The sequence below is a fragment of the Babylonia areolata genome, chromosome 10 (assembly GCF_041734735.1).
Source record: "Babylonia areolata isolate BAREFJ2019XMU chromosome 10, ASM4173473v1, whole genome shotgun sequence".
Lineage (NCBI taxonomy): Eukaryota > Metazoa > Mollusca > Gastropoda > Neogastropoda > Buccinidae > Babylonia > Babylonia areolata.
The window spans coordinates 17,629,992-17,657,524 of NC_134885.1; the positions used below are offsets into that span (position 1 = coordinate 17,629,992).

At 42.9% G+C, this 27,533-nt stretch overlaps 1 protein-coding gene across 1 annotated transcript in view; it reads right to left on the reverse strand.

The window, feature by feature from the left end:
* Positions 1 to 1,441: 1,441 nt before the first annotated feature.
* The window catches only part of LOC143286837 (uncharacterized), a 75,530-nt gene continuing 49,438 nt past the window's right edge, over positions 1,442 to 27,533 (reverse strand). The window contains exons 8-11 of the mRNA XM_076594667.1: positions 11,199 to 11,281; positions 9,935 to 10,102; positions 3,776 to 4,176; positions 1,442 to 2,824 (exon numbers count right to left, since the gene is read on the reverse strand). Coding sequence (XP_076450782.1) covers positions 2,504 to 2,824; positions 3,776 to 4,176; positions 9,935 to 10,102; positions 11,199 to 11,281 — 973 coding nt within the window. The 3' untranslated portion in view covers positions 1,442 to 2,503. The remainder of the gene's footprint in view (positions 2,825 to 3,775; positions 4,177 to 9,934; positions 10,103 to 11,198; positions 11,282 to 27,533) is intronic.

A 27,533-nucleotide genomic window follows, 5' to 3' on the forward strand; every position in this document is an offset into this window, starting at 1 on the left:
TTATTTCTCCCCTTCATCAATATCTCCCTCCCTCCCTGCCCAGACTGAGCCACAGAGCTATTCTTGGCCTCCTGTCCGCTCTATCTCCTTTTATTGCAACATCTAGCTCTACAACTACCTCCACCCTCTCTGCAAATCATCATTCTAACTTTGAGTCAAGCAAACCATCTGACAAGATTTTGTCACCACAAGCACTAAACTGCATCAATGACATCAAAATCTTCACCAGTTGATGAAGATCAGGAACTAGTTTGGGCTCAAGATGCCTCCTTGGGGCACTCCTTGACTAGTGTCTTCTTACGACTGTATGCTCCATTCACATGGACTCCGGCCTTCCTATTGTTCAGGTATGGGAGATGTACTGGTACATACAGCCGGTCACACCGCTTTTTTGGAGTTTCAGGCGGAGCCCATTTTCCCACACTTTGTTAAAAGCCTATTCCATGTCTATCCACACCATTAGAATACGCTGTTTGTCCTGAAAGCCATCCTCAATCTTCCAGGCAATGTAAGTCACCTGGTCCTCAGTGGAAAGATGTTCCCTGAAGCCTGCCTGTTCTTGAGTGATGATGATGTTCTTCTCCAGGTGCCATACAAGGCGCATATTGATCATTTGCTCCATGCACAACTGGTATGGCCGATGGAACGGTAACTCTCTGCTTTTGTTTGGTCCTTGCCCTCCTTGTGGATGGGCACCCAATCAGCTTCTCACCAGTTCTGTGGAACATGCCCATTTTTCCAGCTGTTATTGAAGAGAGCCAGCAGTTTGGATTTTGCTTTGGTGCCAAGTGTTCAAAGTACTGGTAACTTTGTCAGGGCAAGGAGATTTCTTGTCCTTCAAGGTCTTCACTGCTTTCTCCAACTCCTTCTTGTTGGGATGCTTGTTCTGGAAGATCTTGTTCACCCTGGTGGTTCTTCAGCTGATCATGAACTTGTTTCCTGTCTTCTGAAATCCAGATGTTTCTGATCAGCTCATAGCTGTCATCCAAACAGTTTGCTACTTCTTTCCCTGTAACAATCACCTGGTCTTTTTCAATCATGACAGGGGCTGACCTGGTATGGTCATCATTCATTGCCTTGGTAAGCTTCCAAAGCTTATTTCCATATCTGTCAATGTTCAGCTTTTCTGTTTTCTCCCTCCATCTCGTTCTTGCAGCTCAGTGTTTCTTGATATTTAGCAGAACAGACTTAGAGGACAATATTGTTCTCTGGAATTTGGTTGTTCTCTACCTCCTCTCTAATTCCTCTTCCAGCTCCAGCAGTGGTTGCATCGTCTACAGTGAGAGATATCTTTGTCTGCAGAGGCCTATTGTTTGCTGCTGCTGCCACCCTCAGTGACCAGTTGAGAGCGACTCTTTGTCCTGTTTTCCTACCCACCATTCCCGTTTTGGTTAATCAGCCATTCTTTCTTTCAAACACACACAAAATATGGATACTCAAGTGTTGTTTTTAAAAGTATTTATGGACATACACCAATGCTCAGATTGCCAAGACAGTCACAAAATTTTGGAGAAGCTGAAAAGTCTCTGACAGTTTTTGGACAGCACATCACATGCATTTAACTTTTAGAAGTATGTTGTCATGCAAATCAGACAAAGTTAATAGAAGGTGTGGGTGTGGGTGTGTGTGCATGTGTGTGTTTTAAATCAAAAGAGCAACTGGTCACTTTTCAAGTACACAGATAAACTAAAAATGGGCAAATCTGGATCATCAATTTAGTCACAGGCAAATCAGGAGTAGGTGAATCTGAAATAGGTGAAATGTGTATAGGTGAATCAAGATGTCACCATTTTGACACCATGGCCTCTCAGCCATCCCTTTCATGGCTTAGTTCTTAATTCTTGTTGCTTATAGTCCAGCCGACTGCACACAGCCATATCAGGACTGTCAAACCATACAAATGCTCAACCACATCAACACAAAACTGTCACACCTACAAAAAACCATGAAGACAAACCGACAAAACAGTTCATCCTAACCATTTAGCTCCTTAAGGCAAATACGACAAGGCCATGCTGAGGACACCAGCCATTCCACTTAATTTATCATCACCAGATTACAAAAGATCGTAAAAAAGGAAAAAACAGTACTTCAAAGCCAAACAAAAAAATACATAAGAAAGGACATATAGGCAAATAAAACTGCAGAATGGGCAGCTAGTGCCCATCCCAGTGTTTACAATCTCACAACCTAAATCACCAGAGCGAAACAGCACAGATAGTACATCATAGACTGGAAAAGAGAAAAAGTGTCAAGGCTTGCTTGAAAAAAGAAAGAGGAATGGATTGGGAAGGCAGAAAAAGGAGACAACAGTGAAGGAAGAAAAAAGGCATACACAAAGAAGTGATAGAAAAGAGGAAATTTCTAGCACATAATTTCCAGAAGTCGGGGATGCTATTTATACTGAAAGACCCTCGGCATCCCCACGGGGGACCTTTCATGGCTGTCACAGCAGCTGCCACCATATCCAAAATGCTACTGGAGCATTCAGAATGAGTCATCACTATGACTTATCCTTGTTCTTCCCCGCAGTGGATCGCACAAAACCGATGGCCTCTTTAAACCTTTCATGGGAGTGATGCATGTATTGTCTGTGGCACAACTCTGCCACGTGTTCAGCAATCTTCCAGCCCTCATCACTGATACTCAACTGTTCTTCCACTCCACTTTTGTCAGTCACCTCCGGGATGTTGTAGACAAGGCAGGAAACCACATGGCCAAATGTGTATTGATTATGATAATGTTTCTCAAAGTACTTCAGGGATTTGTAGAACTCAATACGTTTTCCCTTCTTTTCGCTCTCTTCCTCTGATGAGTCGTCGTCCTGCAAAAAACAATGTTCTCTAAATATATAAATGATAAAATACATTTCAATACACCATTTTCTTCTTCTTCGTTCATGGGCTGCAACTCCCACGATCACTGGTATGTACATGAGTGGGCTTTTACATGTATGACTGCCATGTAGGCAGCCATACTCCGGTTTCGGGGGGGTGCATACTGGTTATGTTCTTGTTTCAATAACACACCAAACGCTTACATGGATTACAGGATCTTTAATGTGCATATTTGATCTTCTGCCTGCGAATACACACAAAGGGGGTTCAGGCACTAGCAGGACTGCACATATGTTTACCTGGGAGATCAGAAATATCTTCACCCTTTACCCACCAGGTGCTGTTACAGAGATTCGAACCCGGGACCCTCAGATTAAGTCCAACACTTTAACCACTTGGCTACTGTGCCAGTCAAGCCTTTATCAAAAAATGGACAGACCACAAGTGAACACAGTGAAGCAGGCACAAATTCAGGTGTGATCTTTTGCAGGGCGTTTACCCATTTCAAGGTGTTCTAATTATCCACTGTAAATTAATCTGCAGTTTAGGGGCCCTAACAGAGAAGTATGAAGCAATAAAAACAAATAAAACAGAAAAACATGTAGTCTTTTGAGAAATATTTCAAGTACTCATGCAAATAATGCACAATGAATAAAAAATATCAACGTGAAAAAAACAAAAACAAAAAAACCAAAACATTCTTTTTGGATGATTTGGGTCAAAGATAACGTTTGTTTGAATCATATGGGTTTCTCTCTTTTGTGTGAGTTTTGCCATGTGAGTACTGGTAAATCTTAGACAGTGGATTTGATTTGTGTTTTTTTTTTATTTGCGTAAGAAATAGTATGTGATCATGAAAAGATCTGATAACCCTTAAAGCAATAGTTTCACGATTAACATTTATTTACAGTTCTCAGCCAAAACATATCCAGACTTACCAACTTCATAGCACTGAAGAAGTTGTGGAAATAGTCCTGTAAGCTTTCCAGTAGGGCTTTGTAGCGGAGACTGGCTTCGTAGCGTGACCTCTCTCTGTCCTGCTCCCTCTCCTCTTCTCCCTCTTCCCATGTTCCCACTGTCTGCTGATCAGGGTTGCCAGACTTGACAGCACTGCTGGACACTTCACCCTGGCTGTTCCCTGTGTCTGTCACACTACTGGCACTGGCACTGTTCTGTGTGGAAACAGTCCCTGGATCAACGCCTTGCTCGGTCGACTCTGGGCCCAGGGAAATCAGGCGAGGGGTGAAAAAAATGCAGTGAGGGAGTTTGTAAGGACTGGACTTGCGGACAATGTAGAGAGAGCTCAGCGTTGTCAGCATATCCTTCAGCAGTGCAGGCCCTGAGGAACAGACATGTGGTCAGCATCATACACAGCACAGCAGTGAGACTATGCTGTTACTCTTTCTCCATGCAATACCACTCACTGGGAAATATAACAATCTGCTTGTCATGTTGGGGTTTCTTTGTGCACTTGTGACATTTGACGAGAATGCAAATCATATCTGCTCGAGGTTTCCACATGTGTGCCTCTGGTACCTGGTGCATACATGCAGCAAGCAAACCAAATAAATGATAGAATTTTGTTTTTACTGTTTATTATAATAGCTATATAATATATATAATAGCTATGATTTACTGGACAAAAACTCAGTAAAATAATAAATAATTGGCGATTCTCTCAAAATGTCATCACTTCCATTGTAATGCACTAACGATCCTACATCTTATCTGCAGTGCATAAGAATATGGAAAGCTTTCCCAAGGTTAAACTGTAGGTGTAACTTTTGTAAGTCTTTGTTATCTCACAAAACATGACATGCATTCATTATTTTTTTGTGCACAGTGAATCATAATTGTGCGATTCTGCAGAAACAAAAACAAAAAAATCTTTCTTTTGAAGCACACAGAATGAAATACACAAGATGAAGAGCTTTTTCTTTGCAACTTTTTTTTTTCCAGCTTAAATGTGAGTGTTGTGATTATTGAAAATATTCTCAACCTTAATGTTTGTGTTTTTGGGAGGACTGCTGCCAGCAAAGAGGAATTTCCGCAATAATAATAATAACTGATGGTACTGATAAGGCACACACTCCCCATCTAATGGGCTCTAAGTGCCTCACATGAAACAATACATAATAATATACATTAGTGCATATTAACATATCTCTGCACATGAAAAAACAACACACACACACACACACACACACACACACACACACACACACCAAGACAATACCACAAATTGCAGATTTGAACACACACACACAAAAGGCACGAATATGCTCTATACACACATTACTAGTAAACACCTACCCACAGGCAAACACACTATATGATCATTTCAGAAGAGGGTAAAGTGGGGTGAGTGGGAAGAGGAAGACTGCAAACAGCTATGCTACATCACACCCAAAGGCCTGTTTGAACAGGTGGGTTTACAAATTTGTTTTGAAAGAGGCCAGCATAGGTAAGTGAATGAGATCCAGAGAAAAATAATTCCAGACAGAAGGTGTTTGATACTGAAAAGCCCTTCGGCCAAATGTCTTTGAAGAAGTTTTGGGGGATTCATAGGCACTTTTCATCAGGAGACCTCAAAGAACAAGAAGGGGTGTAGTTATAAAGAACAGAAGATAAGTAAGATGAGAGAGATCCTTTAAAGTAGCAATATGGCAATTTGTCCTGAATTCTGTACAACAGTTCAATTGCCAGTGCTTTTTTATTCTGCAGCAATGCACACTCAGTAAAAATGCTATATATATATATATATACAACAGTTTGATGTCAGTGGAGGAAAAGAAAACAATTAGTTTTCCAATCACATTGTCCAGTGTAAGATGTGTGGCTGTTAAAATCTCCAGAGAATTCTCAGCAGTCGTCTACCTGTGAGTCACTGTAGAGATGAGATATTGTTTCAATGTAGTGTGTGTGGCTATCTCTATGCATTTTATTTCTTTGCTGGGCTGTGACACCAGTGATCAGTGATGTGACAGTCATCTAGCTGACTATTGATGAATGAGACACCAGTGTTCATTTAGATAGTAGGGTATGTGTATATCTGTCAATAATTAGCATTGTGTACAAAAGTCAGTGTTTTATTCAGTACTTTCCACTAAGAAAAAACAACTTGGTGACACTAATTTTGTGACAAGTGTACAAATCCAACTGGATTACCATAATGGTGGTGTGGTGGTTGTCCAGGTAAGACTGTACCTATTATCTTTGACTCACAAATGTATACTGTACATGGCAGAGGGTAAGTTGTACACTAACAGTATGATGTCACTGTGATTTTACCTTCATTTTGTGACAATCGAGGTGACAGCTGCATGACACAAGTAGGTAGGCCATAAACAATAACAACAATAATAATGATAATAAATAAATTTGCTCAAGCACTTTACAACTGGCATTTTTTGCAATAGTTCTTTTCTTTTTAATATTTAAATATCATCCATAAAAACAGGCAGGCAAGAGGTCCAACTAAGGAAGCAAACACAATGAATTATGACAAGACATTGTATCAAAAGTACATACTAAACTCAATGTCCACAGTAAACACCCAAAATCCAGTTCAAACATTCAAACCCCAAAACAATGCAAAATCCAACTACAATATCCAAAAATCAGTTCCACTCTTCCTCCCTCCCCTCCACACAACACACAATGAAAACACAAATAAGCACACAACCCCAGCGTTTCAGTGTACAGAACAAACCAAAAACACTTCCACCAAATTTGAAAGCTCTGCAAAAAAACAACAAAACACAAACAAAATAAATTTTTTAATAGTAACTCTATTTCACTGAGTGTACTTGAAAACGATTTTCTTTAAATATGTGTGAAAAGTACTGGGCAGAGTTTCTCAGTGACGCATTGCTAGAAGGTTAGTGCCATATTGTAGACGTGTAAATATGAATCATTCCTTTATAAATGTATATTGGGTGAAAGAGTGCCCAGCAGCACAGTGACAGTGACTTACTGGTCAGGATGCAGTCAGTGACAGTGACTTACTGGTCAGGATGTAGTCAGTGACAGTGACTTACAGGTCAGGATGCAGTCAGTGACAGTGACTTACTGGTCAGGATGCTTACTGGTCAGGATGCAGTCAGTGACAGTGACTTACTGGTCAGGGTGTAGTCAGTGACTTACTGGTCAGGATGTAGTCAGTGACAGTGACTTACTGGTCAGGATGCAGTCAGTGACAGTGACTTACTGGTCAGGATATAGTGACAGTGACTTACTGGTCAGGATGCAGTCAGTGACAGTGACTTACTGGTCAGGATATAGTGACAGTGACTTACTGGTCAGGATGCAGTCAGTGACAGTGACTTACTGGTCAAGATGCAGTGATATTTACTTACTGGTCAGGATGCAGTCAGTGAGTGACTTACTGGTCAGGATGTAGTCAGTGACAGTGACTTACTGGTCAGGATGTAGTCAGTGACAGTGACTTACTGGTCAGGATGCAGTCAGTGACAGTGACTAGCTGGTCAGGATGTAGTCAGTGACAGTGACTTACTGGTCAGGATGCAATGACAGTGACTTACTGGTCAAGATGTACTCAGTGACAGTGACTTACTGGTCAAGATGTACTCAGTGACTTACCAGTCAGGATGTACTCAGTGACTGATTTAACTGGTCAGGATGTAGTCAGTGACAGTGACTTACTGGTCAGGATGCAGTCAGTGAGTGACTTACTGGTCAGGATGTAGTCAGTGACAGTGACTTACTGGTCAGGATGCAGTCAGTGAGTGACTTACTGGTCAGGATGTAGTCAGTGACAGTGACTTACTGGTCAGGATGTAGTCAGTGACAGTGACTTACTGGTCAGGATGCAGTCAGTGAGTGACTTACTGGTCAGGATGTAGTCAGTGACAGTGACTTACTGGTCAGGATGCAGTCAGTGACAGTGACTTACTGGTCAGGATGTAGTCAGTGACAGTGACTTACTGGTCAGGATGTAGTCAGTGACAGTGACTTACTGGTCAGGATGTACTCAGTGACAGTGACTTACTGGTCAGGATGTACTCAGTGACAGTGACTTACTGGTCTGGATGCAGTGACAGTGACTTACTGGTCAAGGTGCAGTGACAATGACTTACTGGTCAAGGTGCAGTGACAGTGACTTACTGGTCAGGATGTAGGCAGTGATATAATGGTCAGGATGTAGTCAGTGACTTGTTGGTCAGGATGTAGGCAGTGATAGTGACTTACTGGTCAGGATGTAGTCAGTGACAGTGACTTACTGGTCAGGATGTAGTGACAGTGACTTACTGGTCAGGATGTAGTCAGTGACAGTGACTTACTGGTCAGGATGTAGTGACAGTGACTTACTGGTCAGGATGTAGTCAGTGACAGTGACTTACTGGTCAGGATGTAGTGACAGTGACTTACTGGTCAGGATGTAGTCAGTGACAGTGACTTGTTGGTCAGGGTGTAGTCAGTGACAGTGACTTACTGGTCAGGATGTAGTCAGTGACAGTGACTTACTGGTCAGGATGTAGTGACAGTGACTTACTGGTCAGGATGTAGTGACAGTGACATACTGGTCAGGATGTAGTTAGTGACAGTGACTTACTGGTCAGGATGTACTGACAGTGACTTACTTGTCAAGATTCAGTGACAGTGACTTACTGGTCAGGATGTAGTCAGTGACAGTGACTTACTGGTCAGGATGTAGTCAGTGACAGTGACTTACTGGTCAGGATGTAGTCAGTGACAGCGACTTACTGGTCAGGATGCAGTCAGTGACTTACTGGTCAGGATGTAGGCAGTGACAGTGACTTACTGGTCAGGATGAAGTGACAGTGACTTACTGGTCAGGATGCAGTGACAGTGACTTACTGGTCAGGATGCAGTCAGTGACAGTGACGTAATGGTCAGAATGTAGGCAGTGACAGTGACTTACTGGTCAGGATGCAGTCAGTGACAGTGACTTACTGGTCAGGATGCTGTGACAGTGACTTACTGGTCAGGATGCAGTGACTGACTGGTCAGGATGCAGTGACAGTGATTTACTGGTCAGGATGTAGTGACAGTGACTTACTGGTCAGGATGCAGTCAGTGACAGTGACCTGCTGGTCAGGATGTAGGCAGAGATAGTGACGTACTGGTCAGGATGCAGTGACAGTGACTTACTGGTCAGGATGTAGTCAGTGACAGTGACTTACTGGTCAGGATGCAGTGACAGTGACTTACTGATCAGGATGCAGTCAGTGACAGTGACTTACTGGTCAGGATGTAGTCAGTGACAGTGACTTACTGGTCAGGATGTAGTGAGAACTTACTGGTCAGGATGCAGTGACAGTAAATTACTGGTTAGGATGTAGTCAGTAACAGTGACTTACTGGTCAGGATGCAGTCAGTGACAGTGACTTACTGGTCAGGATGTAGTCAGCGACAGTGACTTACTGGTCAGGGTGTAGTCAGTGACAGTGACTTACTGGTCAGGATGCAGTCAGTGACAGTGACTTACTGATCAGGATGCAGTCAGCGACAGTGACTTACTGGTCAGGATGTAGTCAGTGACAGTGACTTACTGGTCAGGATGTAGTGAGAACTTACTGGTCAGGATGCAGTGACAGTAAATTACTGGTTAGGATGTAGTCAGTAACAGTGACTTACTGGTCAGGATGCAGTCAGTGACAGTGACTTACTGGTCAGGATGTAGTCAGCGACAGTGACTTACTGGTCAGGATGTAGTCAGTGACAGTGACTTACTGGTCAGGATGTAGTCAGCGACAGTGACTTACTGGTCAGGATGTAGTCAGTGACAGTGACTTACTGGTCAGGATGTAGTCAGCGACAGTGACTTACTGGTCAGGATGTAGTCAGTGACAGTGACTTACTGGTCAGGATGCAGTGACAGTGACTTACTGGTCAGGATGTAGTCAGTGACAGTGACTTACTGGTCAGGATGTAGTCAGTGACAGTGACTTACTGGTCAGGATGTAGTCAGTGACAGTGACTTACTGGTCAGGATGTAGTCAGTGACAGTGACTTACTGGTCAGGATGCAGTCAGTGACAGTGACTTACTGGTCAGGATGTAGTCAGTGACAGTGACTTACTGGTCAGGATGTAGTCAGTGACAGTGACTTACTGGTCAGGATGTAGTCAGTGACAGAGCCAACAGTGGTGAGGAGCAGGCTGAGCACGGAGACGACATAGGTGTGATGGGGGAGGTGGTCATCCACCACCAGGATCTCTGTGTCACACACCTCCCGCAGCCAGTACACCAGTATCCGCATCACACGTTCACTGTGCTCCACTGTGTGCAACCGCATCACATGTGTATCAGCACAATGACAGACACACTTAGCAAACACATGCATACACACACATGTGCACACACATGTGCACCCACACACACATTTCTTCAATATAAAATGTAATACTTATTACATTTTCATGTAAATATGCACCACACTTTTCACTCCTCATAAATACTACTGTTTCCTCGATACAACATGATAAATTCTTTTATTCTGACTACAAGTTGTCTGAATGTTATGCTGTATCAAAATAACAAAACAGCAAAACAAAATACAGAGTCAGATCAGATGTTAAATTAAAAAACAGTGAATAAATAATTAATTACATCTAATTCATCATAGGAGACATCCCACAAAAACAAAAACAGAATAAAAAACACAAACTGTTATCGCAAATACTTTCAGAAGAATGTACTGTTTAAATCCATGAAAATGTTGTTGGCAGTCATTTCTTTGACTGATGACTGGTTCTCAACCTCATTTTCATGGTGAATGCCATCATGACCATTATCCTGATAATATTAAAAAATGATAAAAACAACAAAAAATGTGTATATGTGTGTTATGTGTTGTGTTGTGTTGTGTTGTGTTGTGTTGTGTGTGTGTGTGTGTGTGTGTGTATGTTGTGTGTGTGTATATATGTGTTGTGGTGTGTGTGCGCATGTGTGTGACTGCATGTGCATGAAACATGCAGAAGTAAAGATGCCAGGCATGAAGGAATGTACAGTAACATGTGTGTGTGTGTGTGTGTGTGTGTGTGTGCATGTGTGTGTATGTTGTGTGTGTGTATATATGTGTTGTGGTGTGTGTGCATATGTGTGTGACTGCATATGCATGAAACATGCAGAAGTAAAGATGCCAGGCATGAAGGAATGTACAGTAACATGTGAGGCATGATGTAGGGAAATCCCCAGGGCTGGGTTGCATGAGCGATCTTATCAGCGCTAAGTTTGGTTGGCTTTAAAGATGTCTAACTTAATTCCACAGATTTAGGACAATTCTTAACATTTTAACAAACTCAGCGCTGCTAAGATCACTCATGCAAACCAGTCCTGCAGCAGGAATGTGGACACAAGCAGGGAGATGTCTTACCCAGGCTCTGAACACCTGGCTGGGTGGTGGACAACAGCTGGAACACACTCAGGAACGGCTTCACATCCTCCTTGGTCTTGTAACTGGTCGAACACTCACTGATATACTGCATTGTCATACATGTCCCAACACCAAGTAACATGACACCACTGTCATACCTGTCCCAACACCAAGTGACATAACACCATTGTCATACCCGTCCCAACATCAAGTAACATAACACCACTGTCATACCTGTCCCAACACCACTGTCATACCTGTCCCAACACCAAGTAACATAACACCATTGTCATACCTGTCCCAACACCACTGTCATACCTGTCCCAACACCAAGTAACACAACACCATTGTCATACCTGTCCCAACACCACTGTCATACCTGTCCCAACACCAAGTAACATAACACCACTGTCATACCTGTCCCAACACCACTGTCACACCTGTCCCAACACCAAGTAACACAACACCACTGTCATACCTGTCCCAACACCAAGTAACACAACACCATTGTCATACCTGTCCCAACACCAAGTAACACAACACCATTGTCATACCTGTCCCAACACCACTGTCATACCTGTCCCGACACCAAGTAACACAACATCATTGTCATACCTGTCCCAACACCACTGTCATACCTGTCCCAACACCAAGTAACATAACACCACTGTCATACCTGTCCCAACACCAAGTAACACAACACCATTGTCATACCTGTCCCAACACCACTGTCATACCTGTCCCAACACCAAGTAACATAACACCATTGTCATACCTGTCCCAACACCATTGTCATACCTGTCCCAACACCACTGTCATACCTGTCCCAACACCAAGTAACATAACACCACTGTCATACCTGTCCCAACACCAAGTGACATAACACCATTGTCATACCCGTCCCAACATCAAGTAACATAACACCATTGTCATACCTGTCCCAGCACCACTGTCATACCTGTCCCAACACCAAGTAACACAACACCATTGTCATACCTGTCCCAACACCACTGTCATACCTGTCCCAACACCAAGTAACATAACACCATTGTCATACGTGTCCCAACACCAAGTAACATAACACCACTGTCATACCTGTCCCAACATCAAGTAACATGACACTACTGTCATACCTGTCCCAACATCAAGTAACATGACACCACTGTCATACCTGTCCCAACCTTAACAAACTGCAATTGTCATACCTGTGCCAACCCTAACATACTACTATTGACATACCTGTCCAAACACCAAGTCACATAACACCACCATCATAGCTGTCCCAAACCTAACATTCTACCACCGTCATACCTGTCCCAACCTTAACCTCTTGACTGCGCTGTTGACGTACAGTGTACGTCATAAAATGTCGCTCGTCAATGCTGTATTGACATGCGCCGTACGTCATGTTACAACGTTCTATGTTTTGAGTCCCGCACTGCAGAAAAAACAGTCTGCTAACCATTAAATTAGCTCCCCTGAGAGCTCTTTATCTCCTGAGTTCCATTAGCTAAAAAATATTCACCTATTGTCAAATTTATGGCAAAGGTTTTGCAAGTTTGAATGAAGCTCAAGTTGTTTGCAAAGCCATGGCTGAACGCAGAAAAACCCCAACACTTGCACGAGTACTGGAAGTAGTATTGCAAATAGTAGAGATGAAGATTGTAGACTGAATGAGATAGAACTGCGTGAAGTTGATGCTGAAGACGCAGATTTTGACATGCAGGGGAGTGGAAGGTGCATGGGGCTGCTTGACGAAAATGAACAGACAAGCTCAGCTGATTCAAGATGCAGGTGGGTGTTCACGAGGTTTGTCAGTTTATTATATGCTTTCTGTTTGTTGTAACAATGAATATAACTGCATTGTGTGTGTTTTGAATGTGTTAGCTGTGGTAGGTAGCTTCGTCAGTCACTGATCAGTGTGTGTGAGAGAGAGTAAGTCACGTGTGTACTGTGTGTGACCAACGCTGCACGAGGGGGCGTGGCTCGCTGGCGGGCTCACTGTTGATGATAGCGTGTGTCGCTCGCCAAGTGCTTTCTGTGAATTCGTTCCAGACACACAGAGAGAGAGAGAGAGAGAGTGTGTGTGTGTGTGTGTGTGTGTGTGTGTGTGTGTTGTTGTTGTTGTTGTTGTTGTTGTTGTTGTTGTTGTTGTTGTTGTTGTTGTGTGTGTGTGGAGGGGGGGGGGGGGCGGCGGGTTGGGGGGGAGGAGATGTTTACAAAACGGAAATCAGAGAATGATATACAGAACTGTATGCCTAAATTACTTTGTAATGTAAATGCAACACTTGTAGAAGTGTGGGTGGGTGCTGTCACTTTGTTTTGTATGAGAAAGAGAATGAAGGGGGTGTGGCATACCATGAACCAGTTTCAGTGTGTGTGTGTTGGGGGTATGGGGGATGGGGGGTAGGTGTGTGTGTTTGTATTTCAGCTTCTAAAAACAATCAGAAATAAAATGGTACCATTTCATAACCTTTTTATATGTAAAAAAAAGCAAACCAAAAAAACCCCAACAAACTCAGTCTTTTATGCAGTGTGTTTCAGGTATGCAGCATGGTGATGATCATGATGTTCGTCCTGGACCATCTGGAGTTGACAACTTGCCACAAACCTGCAGCTGAAGACCAGCAGCAGCAAGACCAAAGGGCAGTAAATAAGCCTCCAGCAATTCTGGATTACAACAAAAACATGGGTGCCATGGGCCATCATGACCAACAACTGCAGCCCTACGATGCCACAAGGAAAACCCAGAAGTGGTATGAATATGTGTGTGTACATTTTCTACAAATTGCCATGCTGAATGCACACATCTTCAACAAAAAAGCAACAGCAGTACATTCCTGACTTCCAGAAGGATGTAATTAGTGCCATAATTTTTGGTGACCAAGACCCAGACACTGCTAAAGATGACCACGCTGTTTGTCTGTGTGGACGACACTTCATTGATGTCATCCCACATACCCCACAGAAGGCCCGGCTACAGAGTGCAGAGTCTGCTGGAAGAAAGGGCAAAGAAAGGATGTGAGGTTCTACTGCCCAGACTGCCGCAGCAAACCGCACTGTGTCTTGAAGACTGTTTCCGTAGGTACCACACACAGCGTTTTTACTGGCGATAGATGCTGGGTGAGTATACCCTTCTCATTCTTTGTGTGGACTGTGTTGGAGACTTGTGGACCTGGACACTGTTGCACAACCTTTGACAGTGTGTGTGGTTGATCATAACAGTCACAAGAAAGACTGGTTGCTAACCTGGTTGATGCTGTAGCACCTACGTAATGAAATGACAGTCCCAATTTTTTTTTTTATTTCATTTTATGGAATTTTTGTGTCAGATTCACTCATTATTTGAACATGTGAGTATTAAAAACAAAATCTTGGTTCATTTTCCTTTCATTTGATATATACTTTTAATATATACTTTTATGCATTTATCTTCAGTACTTTTTTAAATATAAGCAAATTAAAATAATTCGCATGTTTTTCTCGTTTTTCTGAAAAATTTCTCAGCATAGGCTATACCAAATCGCACTAGCAGTGAAGGGGTTAATATACTACTATCATCATAACTGTCCCAACCCTAACATACTACAATTGTCATACTTGTCCCCACCCTCACGAACATACCACCATTGTCATACCTGTCCCAACCATCACTAACATGCAATCATTGTCATACCTGTCCCAACCCTCACTCACATACAATCATTGTCATACCTGTCCCAATAATCACTAACATACAATCACTGTCATGCCTGTCCCAACCCTCACTAACATGCAATCATTGTCATACCTGTCCCAACCCTCACTAACATGCAATCATTGTCATACCTGTCCCAACCCTCACTAACATGCAATCATTGTCACACCTGTCCCAACCCTCACTAACATGCAATCATTGTCATACCTGTCCCAACCCTCACTAACATGCAATCATTGTCACACCTGTCCCAACCATCACTAACATACAATCATTGTCATACCTGTCCCAACTTCCACTAACATGCAATCATTGTCATACCTGTCCCAGCCGTCACTAACATACAACCATTGTCATACCTCTTCCAAACCTCACTAACATACAATCATTGTCATATCTGTCCCAACCTTCACTAACATGCAATCATTGTCATACCTGTCCCAACCCTAACATACAATCATTGTGATACCGGTCCCAACCCTCACTAACATGCAATCATTGTCATACCTCTTCCAACCCTCACTAACATGCAATCATTGTCATACCTGTCCCAACCCTCACTAACATACAATCATTGTCATACCTGTCGCAACATTCAATAACATGTAATCATTATCATACCTGTCCCAACCCTCACTAACATGCAATCATTGTCATACCTGTCCTAACCCTCACTAACATACAATCATTCTCATACCTGTCCCAACCCTCACTAACATACAATCATTGTCATACCTGTCCCAACCCTCACTAACATGCAATCATTGTCATGCGTGTCCCAACCCTCACTAACATGCAATCATTGTGATACCTGTCCCAACCCTCACTAACATGCAATCATTGTCATACCTGTCCCAACCCTCACTAACATGCAATCACTATCATACCTGTCCCAACCCTCACTAACATATAATCATTGTCATACCTGTCCCAACCCTCACTAACATGCAATCATTGTCATACCTCTTCCAACCCTCACTAACATGCAATCATTGTCATACCTGTCCCAACCCTCACTAACATACAATCATTGTCATACCTGTCGCAACATTCAATAACATGTGATCATTATCATACCTGTCCCAACCCTCACTAACATGCAATCATTGTCATACCTGTCCTAACCCTCACTAACATACAATCATTCTCATACCTGTCCCAACCCTCACTAACATACAATCATTGACATACCTGTCCCAACCCTCACTAACATACAATCATTGTCATACCTGTCCCAACTTTCACTAACATGCAATCATTGTCATACCTGTCCCAACCCTCACTAACATATAATCATTGTCATACCTGTCCCAACCCTCACTAAAATACAATCATTGTCATACCTCTTCCAACCCTCACTAACATGCAATCATTGTCATACCTGTCCCAACCCTCACTAACATACAATCATTGTCATACCTGTCGCAACATTCAATAACATGTAATCATTATCATACCTGTCCCAACCCTCACTAACATGCAATCATTGTCATACCTGTCCTAACCCTCACTAACATACAATCATTCTCATACCTGTCCCAACCCTCACTAACATACAATCATTGTCATACCTGTCCCAACCCTCACTAACATGCAATCATTGTCATGCGTGTCCCAACCCTCACTAACATGCAATCATTGTGATACCTGTCCCAACCCTCACTAACATGCAATCATTGTCATACCTGTCCCAACCCTCACTAACATGCAATCACTATCATACCTGTCCCAACCCTCACTAACATATAATCATTGTCATACCTGTCCCAACCCTCACTAACATGCAATCATTGTCATACCTCTTCCAACCCTCACTAACATGCAATCATTGTCATACCTGTCCCAACCCTCACTAACATACAATCATTGTCATACCTGTCGCAACATTCAATAACATGTGATCATTATCATACCTGTCCCAACCCTCACTAACATGCAATCATTGTCATACCTGTCCTAACCCTCACTAACATACAATCATTCTCATACCTGTCCCAACCCTCACTAACATACAATCATTGTCATACCTGTCCCAACCCTCACTAACATGCAATCATTGTCATGCGTGTCCCAACCCTCACTAACATGCAATCATTGTGATACCTGTCCCAACCCTCACTAACATGCAATCATTGTCATACCTGTCCCAGCCCTCACTAAAATGCAATCACTATCATACCTGTCCCAACCCTCACTAACATACAATCACTGTCATACCTGTCCCAACCCTCACTAAGATGCAATCATTGTCATAACTGTCCCAACCCTCACTAACATGCAATCATTGTGATACCTCTCCCAACCATCACAAACATACAATCATTGTCATACATGTCCCAACCCTCACTAACATGCAATCATCGTCATACCTGTCGCAACCCTCACTAAAATACAATCACTGTCATACCTGTCCCAACTTTCACTAATATGCAATCATTGTCATACCTGTCCCAACTTTCACTAACATGCAATCATTGTCATACCTGTCCCAACCATCATTAACATGCAATCATTGTCATGCATGTCCCAATCCTCACTAACATGCAATCATTGTCATACCTGTCCCAACCATCACTAACATCCAATCATTGTCATACCTGTCCCAACTTCCTCTAACATGCAATCATTGTCATACCTGTCCCAACCATCACAAACATGCAATCACTGTCATACCTGTCCCAACCCTCACTAACATACAATCATTGTCATACCTGTCCCAACCCTGAATAACATGCAATCATTGTCATACCTGTCCCAACCCTCACTAACATGCAATCATTGTCATACCTGTCCCAACTTTCACTAACATGCAATCATTGTCATACCTGTCCCAACCATCACTAACATGCAATCATTGTCATATCTGTCCCAACCCTCACTAACATACAATCATTGTCATATCTGTCCCAACCCTCACTAACAATCACTGTCATACCTGTCCGAACCCTCACTAACATGCAATCATTGTCATACCTGTTCCAACCACCACTAACATGCAATCATTGTCATACCTGTCCCAACCCTCACTAACATACAATCACTGTCATACCTGTCCCAACCCTCACTAACATGCAATCACTGTCATGCGTGTCCCAACCCTCACTAACATGCAATCATTTTCATACCTGTCCCAACCCTCACTAACATACAATTACTGTCATACCTGTCCCAACTTTCGCTAACATGCAATCATTGTCATACCTGTCCCAACTTTCACTAACATGCAATCATTGTCATACCTGTCCCAGTCATCACTAACATGCAATCATTGTCATATCTGTCCCAACCCTCACTAACATGCGATCATTGTCATACCTGTCCCAGCCCTCACTAACATACAATCATTGTCATACCTGTCCCAACCCTCACAAACATACAATCATTGTCATACCTGTCCCAACCCTAACATACAATCATTGTCATACCGGTCCCAACCATCACAAACATGCAATCATTGTCATACCTGTCCCAACCCTCACTAACATACAATCATTGTCATACCTGTCCCAACCTTCACTAACATGTAATCATTATCATACCTGTCCCAACCCTCACTAACATGCAATCATTGTCATACCTGTCCCAGTCCTCACTAACATGCAATCATTGTCATACCTGTCCCAGCCCTCACTAACATACAATCATTGTCATACCTGTCCCAACCCTCACAAACATACAATCATTGTCATACCTTTCCCAGCACTCGCAATCACTGTCATACCTGTCCCAATCCTCACTAACAATCAACCATTGTCATTCCTGTCCCAACCCTCACTAACATACAATCACTGTCATACCTGTCCCAACCCTCACTAACATGCAATCATTGTCATACCTGTCCCAACCCTCACTAACATGCAATCATGGTCATACCTGTCCCCACCCTCACTAACATGCAATCACTGTCACACCTGTCCCAACCCTCACTAACATGCAATCATTGTCATAACTGTCCCAACCCTCACTAACATGCAATCATTGTGATACCTCTCCCAACCGTCACTAACATACAATCATTGTCATACCTGTCCCAACTTTCACTAACAGGCAATCATTGTCATACCTGTCCCAACCATCACTAACATGCAATCATTCTCATATCTGTCCCAACCCTCACTAACATACAATCATTGTCATATATGTCCCAACCCTCACTAACAATCACTGTCATACCTGTCCGAACCCTCATGACATGCAATCATTGTCATACCTGTTCCAACCACCACTAACATGCAATCATTGTCATACCTGTCCCAACCCTCACTAACATGCAATCACTATCATACCTGTCCAAACTCTAACATACTACAATTGTCATACCTGTCCCAACCCTCACGAACATACCACCATTGTCATACCTGTCCCAACCCTCACTAACATGCAATCATTGTCATACCTGTCCCAACCCTCACTCACATACAATCATTGTCATACCTCTCCCAATCGTCACTAAGATACAATCATTGTCATACCTGTCCCAACTTTCACTAACATGCAATCATTGTCATACCTGTCCCAACTTTCACTAACATGCAATCATTGTCATACCTGTCCCAACCATCACTAACATGCAATCATTGTCATACCTGTCCCAACCCTCACTAACATACAACCATTGTCATACCTCTTCCAAACCTCACTAACATACAATCATTGTCATATCTGTCCCAACCTTCACTAACATGTAATCATTGTCATACCTGTCCCAACCCTAACATACAATCATTGTCATACCGGTCCCAACCCTCACTAACATGCAATCATTGTCATACCTCTCCCAACCCTCACTAACATGCAATCATTGTGATACCTCTCCCAACCGTCACTAACATACAATCATTGTCATACCTGTCCCAACTTTCACTAACATGCAATCATTGTCATACCTGTCCCAACTTTCACTAACATGCAATCATTGTCATACCTGTCCCAACCATCACTAACATGCAATCATTGTCATACCTGTCCCAACCCTCACTAACATACAACCATTGTCATACCTCTTCCAAACCTCACTAACATACAATCATTGTCATATCTGTCCCAACCTTCACTAACATGCAATCATTGTCATACCTGTCCCAACCCTAACATACAATCATTGTCATACCGGTCCCAACCCTCACTAACATGCAATCATTGTCATACCTGTCCCAACCCTCACTAACATACAATCATTGTCATACCTGTCCCAACCTTCACTACCATGTAATCATTATCATACCTGTCCGAACCCTCACTAACATGCAATCATTGTCATACCTGTCCCAGTCATCACTAACATGCAATCATTGTCATACCTGTCCCAGTCCTCACTAACATACAATCATTGTCATACCTGTCCCAACCCTCACAAACATACAATCATTGTCATACCTGTCCCAACCCTCACTAACATGCAATCACTGTCATACCTGTCCCAATCCTAACATGCAATCATTGTCATACCTGTCCCAACCCTCACTAACAATCAACCATTGTCATTCCTGTCCCAAACCTCACTAACATACAATCACTGTCATACCTGTCCCAACCCTCACTAATATGCAATCATTGTCATACCTGTCCCAACCCTCACTAACATGCAATCATTGTCATACCTGTCCCAACCCTCACTAACATGCAATCATTGTCATACCTGTCCCAGCCCTCACTAACATGCAATCATTGTCATACCTGTCCCAGTCATCACTAACATGGAATCATTGTCATACCTGTCCCAGTCCTCACTAACATACAATCATTGTCATACCTGTCCCAACCCTCACAAACATACAATCATTGTCATACCTGTCCCAACCCTCACTAACATGCAATCACTGTCATACCTGTCCCAATCCTAACATGCAATCATTGTCATACCTGTCCCAACCCTCACTAACAATCAACCATTGTCATTCCTGTCCCAACCCTCACTAACATACAATCACTGTCATACCTGTCCCAACCCTCACTAATATGCAATCATTGTCATACCTGTCCCAACCCTCACTAACATGCAATCATTGTCATACCTGTCCCAACCCTCACTAACATGCAATCATTGTCATACCTGTCCCAGCCCTCACTAACATGCAATCATTGTCATACCTGTCCCAGTCATCACTAACATGGAATCATTGTCATACCTGTCCCAGTCCTCACTAACATACAATCATTGTCATACCTGTCCCAACCCTCACTAACATGCAATCATTGTCATACCTGTCCCAACCCTCACTAACATGCAATCATTGTCATACCTGTCCCAGCCCTCACTAACATGCAATCACTGTCATACCTGTCCCAACCCTCACTAACATGCAATCATTGTCATAACTGTCCCAACCCTCACTAACATGCAATCACTGTGATACCTCTCCCAACCGTCACTAACATGCAATCATTGTCATACCTGTCCCAACTTTCACTAACATGCAATCATTGTCATACCTGTCCAAACCATCACTAACATGAATCATTGTCATATCTGTCCCAACCCTCACTAACATACAATCATTATCATATCTGTCCCAACCCTCACTAACAATCACTGTCATACCTGTCCGAACCCTCACTAACATGCAATCATTGTCATACCTGTCCCAACCACAACTAACATGCAATCATTGTCATACCTGTCCCAACTTCCACTAACATGCAATCATTGTCATACCTGTCCAAACCCTCACAAACATGCAATCACTGTCATACCTGTCCCAACCCTCACTAACATGCAATCATTGTCAAACCTGTCCCAGCCCTCACTAACATGCAATCATTGTCATACCTGTCCAAGCCCTCACTAACATACAATCACTGTCATACCTGTCCCAACCCTCACTAACAATCAACCATTGTCATTCCTGTCCCAACCCTCACTAACATACAATCACTGTCATACCTGTCCCAACCCTCACTAACATGCAATCATTGTCATACCTGTCCCAACCCTCACTAACATGCAATCATTGTCATACCTGTCCCAACCATCACTAACATACAATCACTGTCATACCTGTCCCAACCCTCACTAACATGCAATCATTGTCATACCTGTCCCAGAGCTCACCAACATGCAATCATTGTCATAACTGTCCCAACCATCACTAACATGCAATCATTGTGATACCTCTCCCAAGCGTCACTAACATACAATCATTGTCATACCTGTCCCAACTTTCACTAACATACAATTATTGTCATACCTGTCCCAACCCTCACTAACATGCAATCATTGTCATACCTGTCCCAACCATCACTAACATGCAATCATTGTCATACCTGTCCCAACCCTCACTAACATGCAATCATTGTCATACCTGTCCCAGCCCTCACTAACATGCAATCACTATCATACCTGTCCCAACCCTCACTAACATACAATCACTGTGATACCTGTCCCAACCCTCACTAACATGCAATCATCGTCATAACTGTCCCAACCCTCACTAACATGCAATAACTGTGATACTTCTCCCAACCGTCACTAACATGCAATCATTGTCATACCTGTCCCAACTTTCACTAACATGCAATCATTGTCATACCTGTCCAAACCATCACTAACTTACAATCATTGTCATATCTGTCCCAACCCTCACTAACATACAATCATTGTCATATCTGTCCCAACCCTCACTAACAATCACTGTCATACCTGTCCGAACCCTCACTAACATGCAATCATTGTCATACCTGTACCAACCACCACTAACATGCAATCATTGTCATACCTGTCCCAACTTCCACTAACATGCAATCATTGTCATACCTGTCCAAACCCTCACAAACATGCAATCACTGTCATACCTGTCCCAACCCTCACTAACATGCAATCATTGTCATACCTGTCCCAGCCCTCACTAATATGCAATCATTGTCATACCTGTCCAAGCCCTCACTAACATACAATCACTGTCATACCTGTCCCAACCCTCACTAACAATCAACCATTGTCATTCCTGTCCTAACCCTCACTAACATACAATCACTGTCATACCTGTCCCAACCCTCACTAACATGCAATCATTGTCATACCTGTCCCAACCCTCACTAACATGCAATCATTGTCATACCTGTCCCAACCATCACTAACATACAATCACTGTCATACCTGTCCCAACCCTCACTAACATGCAATCATTGTCATACCTGTCCCAGCCCTCACTAACATGCAATCATTGTCATAACTGTCCCAACCGTCACTAACATGCAATCATTGTGATACCTCTCCCAACCGTCACTAACATACAGTCATTGTCATACCTGTCCCAACTTTCACTAACATACAATTATTGTCATACCTGTCCCAACCCTCACTAACATGCAATCATTGTCATACCTGTCCCAACCATCACTAACATGCAATCATTGTCATACCTGTCCCAACCCTCACTAACATGCAATCATTGTCATACCTGTCCCAGCCCTCACTAACATGCAATCACTATCATACCTGTCCCAACCCTCACTAACATACAATCACTGTGATACCTGTCCCAACCCTCACTAACATGCAATCATCGTCATAACTGTCCCAGCCCTCACTAACATGCAATCACTGTGATACTTCTCCCAACCGTCACTAACATGCAATCATTGTCATACCTGTCCCAACTTTCACTAACATGCAATCATTGTCATACCTGTCTAAACCATCACTAACATACAATCATTGTCATATCTGTCCCAACCCTCACTAACATACAATCATTGTCATATCTGTCCCAACCCTCACTAACAATCACTGTCATACCTGTCCGAACCCTCACTAACATGCAATCATTGTCATACCTGTCCCAACCACCACTAACATGCAATCATTGTCATACCTGTCCCAACTTCCACTAACATGCAATCATTGTCATACCTGTCCAAACCCTCACAAACATGCAATCACTGTCATACCTGTCCCAACCCTCACTAACATGCAATCATTGTCATACCTGTCCCAGCCCTCACTAACATGCAATCATTGTCATACCTGTCCAAGCCCTCACTAACATACAATCACTGTCATACCTGTCCCAACCCTCACTAACAATCAACCATTGTCATTCCTGTCCCAACCCTCACTAACATACAATCACTGTCATACCTGTCCCAACCCTCACTAACATGCAATCATTGTCATACCTGTCCCAACCCTCACTAACATGCAATCATTGTCATACCTGTCCCAACCATCACTAACATACAATCACTGTCATACCTGTCCCAACCCTCACTAACATGCAATCATTGTCATACCTGTCCCAGCCCTCACTAACATGCAATCATTGTCATAACTGTCCCAACCGTCACTAACATGCAATCATTGTGATACCTCTCCCAACCGTCACTAACATACAGTCATTGTCATACCTGTCCCAACTTTCACTAACATACAATTATTGTCATACCTGTCCCAACCCTCACTAACATGCAATCATTGTCATACCTGTCCCAACCATCACTAACATGCAATCATTGTCATACCTGTCCCAACCCTCACTAACATGCAATCATTGTCATACCTGTCCCAGCCCTCACTAACATGCAATCACTATCATACCTGTCCCAACTTTCACTAACATGCAATCATTGTCATACCTGTCCCAACCCTCACTAACATATAATCATTGTCATACCTGTCCCAACCCTCACTAACATGCAATCATTGTCATACCTCTTCCAACCCTCACTAACATGCAATCATTGTCATACCTGTCCCAACCCTCACTAACATACAATCATAGTCATACCTGTCGCAACATTCAATAACATGTAATCATTATCATACCTGTCCCAACCCTCACTAACATGCAATCATTGTCATACCTGTCCTAACCCTCACTAACATACAATCATTCTCATACCTGTCCCAACCCTCACTAACATACAATCATTGTCATACCTGTCCCAACCCTCACTAACATGCAATCATTGTCATGCGTGTCCCAACACTCACTAACATGCAATCATTGTGATACCTGTCCCAACCCTCACTAACATGCAATCATTGTCATACCTGTCCCAACCCTCACTAACATGCAATCACTATCATACCTGTCCCAACCCTCACTAACATATAATCATTGTCATACCTGTCGCAACCCTCACTAACATGCAATCATTGTCATACCTCTTCCAACCCTCACTAACATGCAATCATTGTCATACCTGTCCCAACCCTCACTAACATACAATCATTGTCATACCTGTCGCAACATTCAATAACATGTGATCATTATCATACCTGTCCAAACCCTCACTAACATGCAATCATTGTCATACCTGTCCTAACCCTCACTAACATACAATCATTCTCATACCTGTCCCAACCCTCACTAACATACAATCATTGTCATACCTGTCCCAACCCTCACTAACATGCAATCATTGTCATGCGTGTCCCAACCCTCACTAACATGCAATCATTGTGATACCTGTCCCAACCCTCACTAACATGCAATCATTGTCATACCTGTCCCAGCCCTCACTAAAATGCAATCACTATCATACCTGTCCCAACCCTCACTAACATACAATCACTGTCATACCTGTCCCAACCCTCACTAAGATGCAATCATTGTCATAACTGTCCCAACCCTCACTAACATGCAATCATTGTGATACCTCTCCCAACCATCACAAAATTACAATCATTGTCATACATGTCCCAACCCTCACTAACATGCAATCATCGTCATACCTGTCGCAACCCTCACTAAAACACAATCACTGTCATACCTGTCCCAACTTTCACTAACATGCAATCATTGTCATACCTGTCCCAACTTTCACTAACATGCAATCATTGTCATACCTGTCCCAACCCTCACTAACATACAATCATTGTCATACCTGTCCCAACCCTGAATAACATGCAATCATTGTCATACCTGTCCCAACCCTCACTAACATGCAATCATTGTCATACCTGTCCCAACTTTCACTAACATGCAATCATTGTCATACCTGTCCCAACCATCACTAACATGCAATCATTGTCATATCTGTCCCAACCCTCACTAACATACAATCATTGTCATATCTGTCCCAACCATCACTAACAATCACTGTCATACCTGTCCGAACCCTCACTAACATGCAATCATTGTCATACCTGTTCCAACCACCACTAACATGCAATCATTGTCATACCTGTCCCAACCCTCACTAACATACAATCACTGTCATACCTGTCCCAACCCTCACTAACATGCAATCACTGTCATGCGTGTCCCAACCCTCACTAACATGCAATCATTTTCATACCTGTCCCAACCCTCACTAACATACAATTACTGTCATACCTGTCCCAACTTTCGCTAACATGCAATCATTGTCATACCTGTCCCAACTTTCACTAACATGCAATCATTGTCATACCTGTCCCAGTCATCACTAACATGCAATCATTGTCATATCTGTCCCAACCCTCACTAACATGCGATCATTGTCATACCTGTCCCAGCCCTCACTAACATACAATCATTGTCATACCTGTCCCAACCCTCACAAACATACAATCATTGTCATACCTGTCCCAACCCTAACATACAATCATTGTCATACCGGTCCCAACCATCACAAACATGCAATCATTGTCATACCTGTCCCAACCCTCACTAACATACAATCATTGTCATACCTGTCCCAACCTTCACTAACATGTAATCATTATCATACCTGTCCCAACCCTCACTAACATGCAATCATTGTCATACCTGTCCCAGTCCTCACTAACATGCAATCATTGTCATACCTGTCCCAGCCCTCACTAACATACAATCATTGTCATACCTGTCCCAACCCTCACAAACATACAATCATTGTCATACCTTTCCCAGCACTCGCAATCACTGTCATACCTGTCCCAATCCTCACTAACAATCAACCATTGTCATTCCTGTCCCAACCCTCACTAACATACAATCACTGTCATACCTGTCCCAACCCTCACTAACATGCAATCATTGTCATACCTGTCCCAACCCTCACTAACATGCAATCATGGTCATACCTGTCCCCACCCTCACTAACATGCAATCACTGTCACACCTGTCCCAACCCTCACTAACATGCAATCATTGTCATAACTGTCCCAACCCTCACTAACATGCAATCATTGTGATACCTCTCCCAACCGTCACTAACATACAATCATTGTCATACCTGTCCCAACTTTCACTAACAGGCAATCATTGTCATACCTGTCCCAACCATCACTAACATGCAATCATTCTCATATCTGTCCCAACCCTCACTAACATACAATCATTGTCATATATGTCCCAACCCTCACTAACAATCACTGTCATACCTGTCCGAACCCTCATGACATGCAATCATTGTCATACCTGTTCCAACCACCACTAACATGCAATCATTGTCATACCTGTCCCAACCCTCACTAACATGCAATCACTATCATACCTGTCCAAACTCTAACATACTACAATTGTCATACCTGTCCCAACCCTCACGAACATACCACCATTGTCATACCTGTCCCAACCCTCACTAACATGCAATCATTGTCATACCTGTCCCAACCCTCACTCACATACAATCATTGTCATACCTCTCCCAACCGTCACTAAGATACAATCATTGTCATACCTGTCCCAACTTTCACTAACATGCAATCATTGTCATACCTGTCCCAACCA